Source organism: Balearica regulorum, chromosome 1 (assembly GCF_011004875.1).
Source record: "Balearica regulorum gibbericeps isolate bBalReg1 chromosome 1, bBalReg1.pri, whole genome shotgun sequence".
Lineage (NCBI taxonomy): Eukaryota > Metazoa > Chordata > Aves > Gruiformes > Gruidae > Balearica > Balearica regulorum.
In genome coordinates, this window is record NC_046184.1 from 7,438,349 (window position 1) to 7,450,577 (window position 12,229).

Here is a 12,229-nt window from a genome sequence, read left to right on the forward strand (position 1 = left end):
CCTTTGCACTCAGTTGCACTTCTGCTTGCTTTTTCATGGCCATGGAGCATTTCAAGGAACTGTTCTTGATAGCTCCAACATTTATTTCCTGATATTTATAGATATTGTATATTCTAAAATTGTGCATGCACCATAAAAAGTGTTTTTCCTTGTATTTACTTTAGATTCTTGCAGATTTCTTAAGAAATGCTTCATTAAATCAACTAGAATTTGGTGTTTATCAATTCTCTGCAAGTTCCTTCATACTTTCCCAAAAATTGAAGAGCACATCATTGATGACTTTTTGCGATGTATATAAATGTAATTGCTGTAACAGTTTGATAAAATAAGATATCTATATGATTCAGAGTTAAGTTGGTCTGTTTTAACGTTTAGCTCCCAATGTATTGTTTCTGCCAGCTGCTTGGACAAGTTGATTTTTGCAACTGCATATCTTGACCAGTTGACTGCATTGCTTTTTTTGGTTCAAAATAAATTCTCCTTGGTTGTGTTTGTCCAGGACAGAGAAACAACTCAAAGCTGTACATCCTATAGAAAAGCTAAAAAAAACCCCAAACCCAAAAAAGTAGAATTTATGTGAGATACAGGTGATATAAGGAGCTTCAGAGCTCTTTCTGCAGATGCAAGTACTACTCAATATTATCTTAACATCAGCTGTTTCCATGATGATATCTGCCTGGAAACTTACTTGTGAGAAAGCGTGTGGAAATCAGACTCAGAAAAAGGAGTATGCACACAAAAGCAAATTTCTATTAAGTGTTATTCACAGAAAAACTGGGCTGTTTAAGCTCCAGTTGTGACTTTTCTGTGGTTCTTTCTGATATTTAGGATAATTCTTAGTGCTGCATTCACCTTATAGTTCATAATTGTTTACTATATGTTGCATAATTTATGGTATCCATTTTCAGTTACATTGGTTCTCATTATTTTAAAGTCTGTTATTCCTAGTTAATGCTGGCAGGACATTGAGGTTGGTTTCCATTGGAAAACAAGTCAAAAGGAAAACAAACCAAACCTATTAGTGCTGAAACATGACCTACTTATAAATTGCTGTAAGGTGAGGAATCTCCTCCAGATTTTAACTATCCGCTTATTTTATGGAGAGCTGGAGGAATACGGCAGCAGTTAGGAAATACATTGTTCCAGCCCTCAGACACTGGAAAACATATTTTGTGTGGTCGCTTGTTACAGATCTCTACTTTTCTGTTTTCTAGAATCAAAGTGAGAAAGTTGGAGACAACAAAATCACATATATATATATAAAAGAAGCAAGAGTGATTGTGTTTGGGCTGATTTACTGACATCCCCCATAAGGAAATTAATAAAGCAGGGAGTAACTGCTTCTTTAAAACTAAACTTCTGAGTTATTATTTCATGCATGCTGTGCATATTGTAATGATTTTTTTTTTAATGCTGGGTTGTTTTTTTCATAGTGAAACCTGTTGTATGCATCCATTATATGCATGGATTCACATGTGGTTACATCAAACTGTTGACTGACATGGTGGGCACAGATGAAAGTCATCGTTACTGAGCTTCAGCTTTGCCTTTTCATTTAATGCAAAGCCATGAAGAAAAACAGGCTGAATAGCCAACATATATATCATAGAATCATAGAATCATACAATCATAGAATAATTTGGGTTGGAAGGGACCTTTAAAGCTCATCTAGTCCAATCCTCCTGCAATGAGCAAGGACATTTTCAGCTAGATCAGGTTGCTCAGAGCCCCGTCCAACCTGACCTTGAAAGGTTCCAGGGATGGGGCATCTACCACCTCTCAGGGCAACCTGTGCCAGTGGTTCACCAGCCTCCATAGGTCTTTTTTAAAATGACAAGGAGCACACTTGAGTGTGATATAGCTGCTTATACTAGATGATTCCTTGGCTCCTGCAAAGGTGCCAATCAAACTATAAAAGCTCAGAAGAGCAGAAAAAAACTATGCCCGTCTTCTACCCATCATGGTGTTTGTAGACCTCAGCAGAGTGCTAGAGATGTGAAAGTTTGCTACAGTATTTCTTACGATCTGATTGCATGGTGGGGTTATGAGTGCAGGTTGCTTTACTACAGATACGTACCCCATAAATAGTGATGGCAGCACTGGGGGAATGTTGCTGTAGCTGGCAGGTCCTAGGTCTCCATGCACCACGGCCTGGAGGGGCAAGCATAGATGGAGGCAAGTGGGCTGCTGGCATTTGAAGGACTGTCATAAGCTGTCAGTCAATAAGGGTTAGTCACAAGAGACTTAAAAACCTGAGGTCCTTTGTCATTTGGTTGCTATTAATGCTGTCGCACTTTTGGAACCAGGGGAAATTTTGAATACAATGTTGAATATTTGAATATGGAATAAAATTTTGAATAAAACAAGACAGCATTGACCTCAAAAAATCATGGACCTCAAAAGAGCTCTGCAGTAGGGATTCTGTGGAGGAAAATGTTGTCTCCAAAGATTTTAACTGCCAAACTGTATTACATCCCTGAGCTGAGCTTTCCAGAGACTTAGTGGTCTTGTCCCAGTGGAAACAGAAGTCCGTTCAAAGCACAACCTCACTACAGCTGCTCAGCAAATGCCATGTGAAACTTTTAATGCAGGGAAAAAGCCTGTTTTAGTTTGCTCAGTTTGGTTCTGAGAGATGACACCATTTTTTTCCCAAACTTTTCCAAAACAACTCCTCAGGGTGGGGAGCAGGCTTCTGGTGTAGCCACTATCGCTGTGGTGATGAAGGGCTGAGGAACCATCATCTCCCCAGAAAAAATCCCACGGCAATGTTGCATTGAACAGCTCTATCAAAGGAGAGGGTGCTAACACCCGTCCATCTCTCTCCACCACATGCACACACCTGTATTCTAGAAAAATAAGCCAAAATTAATCCTGCATCGTTTCTTTGGTGGCCTTGGAGCATATGTTACCATCGGATTTTAAGGTGGGTGATTTAAAGCTACAATAACAAGGAATGTCTTTGCCTTGTACAAGCTATATATTTTATGATGTGCTGCAAATGAGAAAGCCAGTGCAGTTTTCTGAGATGTGTACTGAATAAGGCAAGTCTCTGTAAGACATACAGTATTTCTATAGCAATATCTGTCCCTGCCTGATTAACACCTTAAATTATTGGCACAATAAGAATTTTAATCACGTACTTATATTTACAAGAGGTCAGACTGAATAATTGTAATGTTACTTTCTGGGTCTAAAATCTATTAATCTGTTTACTCAATTTCTTTTTATGCATTACATCGTTTGAACAATGAGATGAGGGCAGCCAATTTCTCTTTCCTTTTGAACAGTGAGCTGGCCAGGTTTGCTTTCTGGTTCTCATGCATTTTCACAATGCAGAGGAAGTTTAAAGCCAAACAGAAAAGCCCTCCATTAAAAACAAAATAAATTTTAAAAATGGAAATATTTGTATTAATATGAATTCCTTTATTAGAGAAATGTAATACTCAAAGCCGGAACTTCCCAGGAATGGTCCCTTCAGTCTGTCTTATCTCACCTCACACTTCCAGCTTCATGGCCCGGCGGCCGAGTTATGTACTTTTTCTGATTTATATTGTAGGAAACTGCAAATGTGTAACTTCTGATCAGTGAGCTGTTCACAGTTGTAGGGTAATGCTCATATTTAACTTCTTTTTCATATTGGCCTGGGATGCCTCATATTCCAGATTTCTGAAATCAGGCCTTTTTTTGTTAGGCATCCCTAATCCACAGGTTTAAATGGTATTAGTGAGTCCCTAGAGACGTCTCTGCCTTTCCGCGCTGGTTCTTCTAACCCAACGTGGTGGTGCTTTGATGACGTGTCCAATGGAGGCTGGATCATGAGTTGAACTGCAGCGAAGCATTAGGTGAACTTCATGTGTTTCTGGAGAGAGCAGCCTACAAGCTCTGAATAGCTTTGATGGGATTCTCTGTGTAAATCTGCCACTGATGAGTTCATCAATAAGACTTTTGATAAAAAGCAATTAAACTGTCAAGCAGTAAACAGTCCAGAGCAATTCCAACCTGTACTCCAAAAGAGACAGAAAAGAAAAACATCAGTGTTTTGCCAAATGGCAAAGAAGCCAAAGTGATGTTTCAAAGGGTGTTATTTTTCAAGCTCCTAAAACAAGCAGAAAGGTTCCTACACTTGATAACAGTGGGGGATGCAGGGGGGGGATAAATGAGAGGATTTATCTGTACACACAGATGGTACCAGCAAGAGAAAGAAAGGGTAACATGAATATCAATATATGAGTAATATCTTTTTAATTCCAGCATTTCTTTGTTCTTTTATTCATGTATTTTTTTACCTGAAGGCTAACTTATGTAGGGATGTCCCCTGCCAGGCAGCCCCACTGCCGTGGTGGTCTGGCAGATAGTAGGTAGAGTGACCTGCAGCGTGCAGGTACAGGTTTCACACTGCTGGCAAAACCATCAGAAATCCAGAGAATTTTGCTCTTTGTTTATGAGTTCAGGAATCTTAAATTACAAGGGAGAGTTTTCTTAGTGCTCATCTTTAATCAAAGCATTGCTTTGAAACTTTTCATGTTCTGCTTTCCTGACGTTACTGCAAGGGAATCAGTTGCTTCAGAAAAAGGTTGATCACGTCCTTTCTCCTTCCCTGCAGCAGGGGCTTTCTTTTTGTTTCTCAGTTTCACTCTTTCCTGATAAACTTGACGATGAAATGTTTTAATGTAAAATAAAGGTATAATACTAATGCTGAAATGTCTCCTCGTCTCTCCCAGGTTAAGTCTGTAAATTAGAAATTACAAAAATATAGAAATTGTGTCGTGACACAGCCTGACATCAACTGTTGAACAGAGCCTTAATAACTGTTAGGACATTGTTAAAGTCACCTCTCCTTTGCCTCTAATGAAGATTGTAAAGTCTTCAAGTGTCTGTGGAGGGTGTTCATCCAACAGTGTGCACACACAGAGCCCAAATAACAAGGCAGCTCATCTGTGCACACAAAACTATTGGTATTTTCAAAGTTTTTTGAAACCAGTCCTAAACTGAGACATTCAGTGTGTCAGCCTGTGCTGGAGGTTTAGATCTACATTTAAACACCAAATTGGGAAGAAACAAGAGGCAAAATCCCCAAATCCAGGCAGGGAAAAAAAAAAAAAAGATGAAAAATACAACAGCGGATACCAATTCTGTTTTAAACATCTGTCTCTGTTTCCTTGTTCATCTTTATTAGAGCTGGGCAAATTTTCTATAGCTGTCCCCAGACTAGAGGACTATAGGAGTTTATTGCAAACGCCAGCACCAGGCTAGATCCTCTGAAACATTCGCATCATCATCTGCATGATCAATACATGAATGTCCTTAATGAGACATTAGATTCGCAAAGTTTTATCTCAGGAAACCTTGGAACCAGAGTGCAATCTGAATCTCCCCATTGACTGCAGATAATGTCTCTTTTTTTCATATAGTCAAGCTGTGTCCTACTGCCCCTCTTGAAACTGGGGTTTGATGGCAATGCATCTTTCTTGGTGGGGTAGGACTTGTTGAACAGGACATTGCTGCATGTCCTGGTTGTTTCGTTGAGGCAAGTCTGATCCTCTCTTTCCTGCAATGAGAAAATGGAAATGTTTATTCTGGCCTTCCTCATGTTGATAGTCAGTGACATGAGCTAAAGGCACATAGCCTTAGGTAAAAGATGTAGTAGAAGTGAAAAGTATTCATATTTATGGTTTGGTAGTTGTTTTGTGGGTTTTTTTTTTTCATTTTAATCTAAATGAATTTTCTGGGCATTCTTTTGAAAGTGATTCCCATATTCCTGGAGCCAGGCAGGGTACATGCTGGAGGTGTCCATGTGTGATGTGGACACCCAACTTAGCTCCTTCTCCAAGTGCTGGGCTTTCCCCACACCTCGTGGTGAATGAGGGGAGACTCATTGTTTGGTGGCTTAGCAAGGACCAAGGAACGGAGCTGCACATGCCTTGCAGGTTGTCCCAGCAGATATCTGTGCAGAAGAGGCAGGTCTGTCTGCTTTCCTGACTTTTGCCCAGCTCTGAGTCCCCGGGCAGGGCTAATGCTACTCTGGATCGCAGCATGACACTTGAGCTGTTCCCAGGGTTAAACGCTTTCCAAGTAACTGCAGTTGCCTACCTCCTCCTTTGACTTCTTCTTTGCCGGGAACAAAGGCTGAAATCAGCAGGGGATAAAGGTTCTTTGTGCTGTTGTTTGGGACAGTGTGTCCAGCTGCATGAGCCAGTGCCAGCTGCAAGACAGGAACAGTCCTCTTCCATTAATGAGAAATCCCTCCTACCCTCTCTTGCTGGTCCGAAAGTTTTGTCTTAAATGTCTTTAAGACAAAGAGCTAATTTTGCTCTTACTGTCTGCAGTTTCAACTCTTCCCTCCTGTGCACTGCTCAAAATTGCCATAGAGAGGGCAAAGCTGGTGCTGTCACGAAAAAAAAAATATCCCAGAACAATAAAGACTGGAACAAACAAATTGCAGCAGCTCTTGCTTTGTGTGCCCAGGTCTGTTCAGGGCAGGATGCCAAGTCCCGTCTCAGCAGGGTAAAGGGGGTTGGGATCAAGACCAGCTTTAGACAAACAGGCCACATCTCCACCATGAGTTTAGAGCTCAAATGCTCTCCCACAGTTGCCCTTGCTGGTTTGCTCCTGGAACAGCATTGGCTTATGTCCTTGGGCACCATACAGGGAGCAGCATTCCTAATGACATTACAGTTGAGTTAACCCTATTTTGGAGGAGAAAAGCCATATGGACACAAGCTCCGTATGGAAAGTAGCCTTGGGTACTGCGTTGCAGAGCATCTCTGGGAGGTGAACCCCAGCTGTGACTCTTGCCCACAGCAGGGAGACTCTATAGGTAAGTGGAAACATGTAATGCAAATCCAATGTACCATAACACGGAGTCACCACACGATTAAATAGGAGCATGGGTCCCTCGACTCTCTGTGTGTACCTGGGATGCTGTTGACACTCTGAATAAATGGCTGTAAACTCACCGGCTGTTCCTCCTGAGTCCTTGGATTAAGCTCTGGTTTGCAATGCATCATTTAAGAGGTTACAAATATTTTCCGTGTGTTGAAATAAAATTATAAACAGATTGAGCCTGGGTACAGTAGATCCACTGGACTAAATTTGACTAGGAAAAGCATTAGATTAAAGAATGAGGCTTAAGGGGGATGGGGATTGACCTGGCATGGAGGGAAATTTTGTCATTTTAATGAAAAAAATTTTGTGGAAGTATGCTCTGCAAATGTCGAAGGAGAGAGTCCTGGTGCAGGAAAGCACGTGGTATAAATCAGTATCTACTAAACCAGTCCATCTCTTGAATATAACAAAAGTAACTATATGAAATTGCAAACCAGCACGCACTGCATTTTCATGGGGAAATGTGCTGTATTCAGTCATATTAATTACTGCGTGGGCTCAATTTTCAGTGCAATCAATCCATGGGAAATAAAAGGGCTGCAGGGGAAATATAAAAAGACAGTCAGCTAATAGGAGCCAGATTCAATAAAACTGTGTCTGCCTCCAGTGAACGATGAGGCAGAGGTGTGTTCATTCTCCCTCGGCAAGGCACGCAATGGGTCAGGCAAAGGGTGTAGGGCTGAGAGCAGCTTGGAGCAGCACCCTGTGTATATATACGTGTGTATATATACGTATGTATATATACATATATATATATGAGAAATACAACTCCTGTTGTGAGAAACTAGGAAAAAAAGGGGTTTAGTTCAAGTTTTTCTGTGCAATGTTCAGGGTGTCATCTCGGAGCAGGTTGTTGTGTGACGGCACTTTTGCTGGTGGAACCTCTACCTGCCTCCTTCCCTGCTGTGCCGTGAGTCACGGGGTCCCCAATTCGGCAGGGTACCAGGGCATTTTCCCGGCCCCACTGTCAGCCCGGCACTGCTGCTCCAGCCCCTCTCCACTCGCAGCAAGCCCCAGGGCTGCCAATACGGCCAGGGGTCTCCTGGGTGGACTTCAGACCCTGGGTGAACTTCACCTTTACTGCAGAGTCTTGGTTTAATGCCAATATTTTAGCAAGCTGTTTGGTTTGTTTGCCTAGCACTTAATAGGGGGATTATGCGGTTTATTTTTTTTTTCTTCCCAGATTGCTTTTCGAAGTTGAATGTGATCATTTTTAGCGGTAGCCTTCTCTTTCATTCAGGCTCCAAACTTCCCTAGGAAGTGACTTCATGGCATTATTCAAGAAGATTATTGCTTGGAGTGGCTGTGGCTGAATTACCTAGTGTTCATATAATGACAAGCTCCCAGTCCATATGTATTTAATGACTGTAATCATTTATTATTTTCCCTTTATTGGGTTTGTTTTTAAAGAAAGTTTCACTGTGCTATTTATGACATGCTAAGTGGTGCAACTTGCTGAAAAAACATATTGCATACTTTTTATTTTTTAATAGGTTTTGCTTGTTAAAATGGAAATCTTTTATTTACCCTAGTAGGGCAGTTTTTTGCTGACAGTTTTATTGTTTCAATTACTCAGGCATTTCTTTCCTCTTTTGTTTCCCCAGATACTTCTCCAGGGAGTTTCAATGTGTCCATTCTTTATTTAAGATTGGGTTCAGAACATGTTATTTCTAGCAGGGCAGAGGAAAAGCATAATATAGCAGACATTAAATAATGGGATGTCAAGGTTTTATTTTCCTTCCTCTTTGAGTTGTGGAATCTTTTCCCCACCTATGTCATCTGGTGATTAATTGCATTGATAATCTGTGCACCATCATCAATAACTGTCTGCTACCAGTGCTGGGCAGAGGCCGTGCTCTGCCTAAAGAGTTTGTGGCTGCTGATAAATGAACATACATGTATGAGGGGACCCCTGAGAGCATTTAAAATTGCCAGAGACCCAGAGTCCTTTAATGAACTAACACTCTGTAGGTACTGGCAGTAACTACTGTACGCGTTTCACTCACTGGTGGGGAAAGGGGAATGGGACCATTCCTCCAGGGCAAAACCCAAGCCTTGGTCGGTGGAGAGGAAAGTGAACCCCAAGGGCTCATACTAGTAGGGAACCTTACAACCTCCGTGGGCCAGCACCAGCAGGAAGGGCAGACCGAATCCACCTACACACAGTTCGCTAGGATGGGGCAGCGTGGAAGCTGGTGTCTGCTGCCCCTGGCTCTTGCTGGGGTAGAGTTGTGGTTTCCCTCTGCCAATGCTAGTGAGTCTTTGACCACTCTCTGATGTGTGATGGATTTTATTGTCCATTATAGCATGACTATTTCTGGTTTAGTTCTGTTTCTTCTTTCCTTTGCCCCTTGCTACTCTTCTGGTCTCTGAGGCAGAGACCAGTCCTTGGACTATGAAGAAACCAAACCCAAATGCTTGTTGGGACAGTGGGGGAGCCCTCAGAGCTCCAGATGGACATGTGCTCTGACTGTCTGTGGCTAGTGCATGGCCTTGGCCATCCTTGAGAGAGGTAGAAAGCACATTACGAAGTATATCCTCATACTTCTGCATCCCATCATGTTTTCCAGAGTGTCTGGGGGAGAGCTTTTTGACCGCATCGTTGAGAAAGGGTTCTACACTGAGAAGGATGCCAGCACCCTGATCCGGCAGGTCCTGGATGCTGTCTACTACCTGCACCGAATGGGCATCGTGCACAGGGACCTCAAGGTACGACCGCAGCGTGACTCAGTCCTCTGGGCAGTGCTAATGAAAGTTGCATAATTATGTGAGTCTAATGCATGAAAATCCAGCCTCCCCTGGGACTGGCTGTTTCAGTAAGGTTTTACTATCAGAAAGATGTTCTGAAGGCTCCATATCCTCCCATCGTAATTGGTTTTAATGAGGCTTTTGCAATCAATGCTGTTACAATGGGAGTTTTTGCACATATCACGTGGGGGGAAAAGTCATTCCTCAAGACCCAAAGCATTACACTGAGGCAGGAAACTCACCTCAGCTGGGATGTAAGTGTTTACTGCTGTAAAGTATCTTGCAGATTTGCTGTGCTATATTTACTTTTCCTTAATAATAATTAGTAACAATAAATACTATGGGAAATTTGAACGATTTCCTATCGTGCTATTTGGACCAGTGTTTTTGGAGACAACACTGTTAACAGCAAGGATTCTTCTAAGGAACATTGTGCGCCAATGTGATTTTTAGATGATTTTCCTTTCAGCTGTACTGTGTTATCACATCAAAACCTCTCGTATTTTCTGGCAAAAAAACCCCACCCTAAAACTTTCCTTCCTATATCTTAAACTGTCATTAAGATAAGGTGAAAAGCTTGGATTTCATTACACACAGCTAAATCTCCCTGTCTTTAGTATCTTAAATAATAAATTAGCAAAAGGCATTAGAAAAAGATACAAATGTCAAAAAAAATCTGTGGCTTCAGTTTCTGAGCTAATTAATGTTACCAAAGTTTACTGCAAGAAATTAAGAATTCAGTGAATGAAATAACACCTCTGGTTGTGTTTTGGAGGGATGCTCCAAGCAGGAATTACCTTGGGTGTTGATGCTGTGGTCTTGAATTGTCCTGATGTAAAGATAATAGAATTTGACAGAATGGGTCAAATTATGTAAAGGCTTAATGAACATTAATAGAGTCAAGAGCCACAAAAAAGTCCTTCTTTTTTTTTTTTTTTTTACTTCTTAAATACATTTTTTTATTAAATGTACTTTTAAATTAAGTGTATTTTTAATTTGGTCTAATATTAAACTGCATGTTTGTGATTTTTAGTAAGTCCTCTTAGTGCAGGTTGCAGTGCCGAGAATTTGACTTCACTGTTTTGCCTTGAGAAGGATGAAATATTGTAGTGATGACAGATACTATTTGTTTGCTTTTTATCTCCTCCCAAATTAGTGCTGATATGAAATGCTGCATGGTGTAAAATAATAAATGGCAGGCTTGTTCCCAAAATGTGATGCAGCGTGGCCAAACCAGAGCTTACTATCAATGTAACCACCAGCACCACAGCTCTCCGAGGTGGAGCAGTGCCCAAGACAGGCAGACACGGCCTTGTTTTGCGAAAACCTCGGCACAACCATTTCCTTCTGCTGCTCTTTGACTCCAGATGTGAATCTTTTTGCTGCACAGGGGCCATTCCCACAGGATTGCAAGCTTTTCCACACCTCACTGCTGCAAGGGACTTGCCTCAGTCCTGGACGACTCTGCCAGATGTGGGCATCCTACGATCTTTGCTTCAATACATAGAGCAGAATAATAGGAAGTAGCAATATATTTTTACAAATATTGATCTGGCACTTTTTAAAGAAAAAGAACCTTGAATCCACGGAAGGAGAATAGACAGTGATGTCTGCAAATAGTATTTCCTCCTTAGTGCTGTCCAATTAAGTCCTAACAGTCCCAAATAACGGGTTTTCTCTAAGGAGGTACGGGTTAGTCTCCTATCTCCTACAGTCTTCACATGCTGCCTTCAGTTCCCACTGATTTTCTCAAGTACGTAAAAATGTTCTCATATTTATTAGAGTTCCACTGCACTTCAGTATGGAAGCATTGTATAGTATTTTAACATGGTCAGCCTCCTTCCAAGTTCTATCTGTAGGAAATAACTTCAGGCTTATTTCTGCAACCAGAGGTTTTGGAGGGAGGTCTGGGTCCTCTTAATTCAGATAGATACTCCATTGCATGAGCTCTTAATATTCCTACCTTTATAATTTAAAGGAAGGCTGTAGCTCTCACTTTAATACAGATTAATCTTATTAAAAAGTTCCTGTAATAAAATATGAGATCTGGTAATTGGGAAGTGGATTCATCTACAAATTACTTGCAGAGTTTATGTAAGGACATGCTGAATTTAGATCAAACCAACCTTCTCCAGTGGTATTTTGGGGCAAGGACTAGCTTGTTTTCTCTTTCTTTCTTTTTTGTTTGCAAGTCTTTGTCAGTACCATATCAGTTGTTAAAATGACTCATAAAATATGGTGTATGAGGAACACCTGCTGTGAATTTCTTTTAACACAAACATACCACGATGGCAAAAATACAGACATAATAAGGCTTTTTATGATCTCAAAATATCAAGATAAGTGCAAGTTTCTGATTGTGCTCCCCCCAAATGAAGCTCTGGGAAAGAATCCACTCTACAAAAATACAACCCTTGAAACATCTATAACAATTATTTATTGTAATTATGTGTTATTCAGATACCAAAATAGTACTTGCTGTAGTTGGGAAAAGCAGATCTGTGCTCCAAGACTCTAAATAACGCAGCAGCAGATAACAAGAGATGGCAGCAGATGAAGTCCAGGGAAGTCCAGGATGTATAAAAGGACTGAAAGG

The 12,229-nt window shown here is 41.1% G+C and overlaps 1 protein-coding gene across 1 annotated transcript in view; it reads left to right on the top strand.

Annotated features, from left to right (window-relative positions):
* Positions 1-12,229, top strand: part of CAMK1D (calcium/calmodulin dependent protein kinase ID) — a 234,724-nt gene that overhangs the window by 174,813 nt on the left and 47,682 nt on the right. The window contains exon 4 of the mRNA XM_075765542.1: positions 9,456-9,594. Coding sequence (XP_075621657.1) covers positions 9,456-9,594 — 139 coding nt within the window. The remainder of the gene's footprint in view (positions 1-9,455; positions 9,595-12,229) is intronic.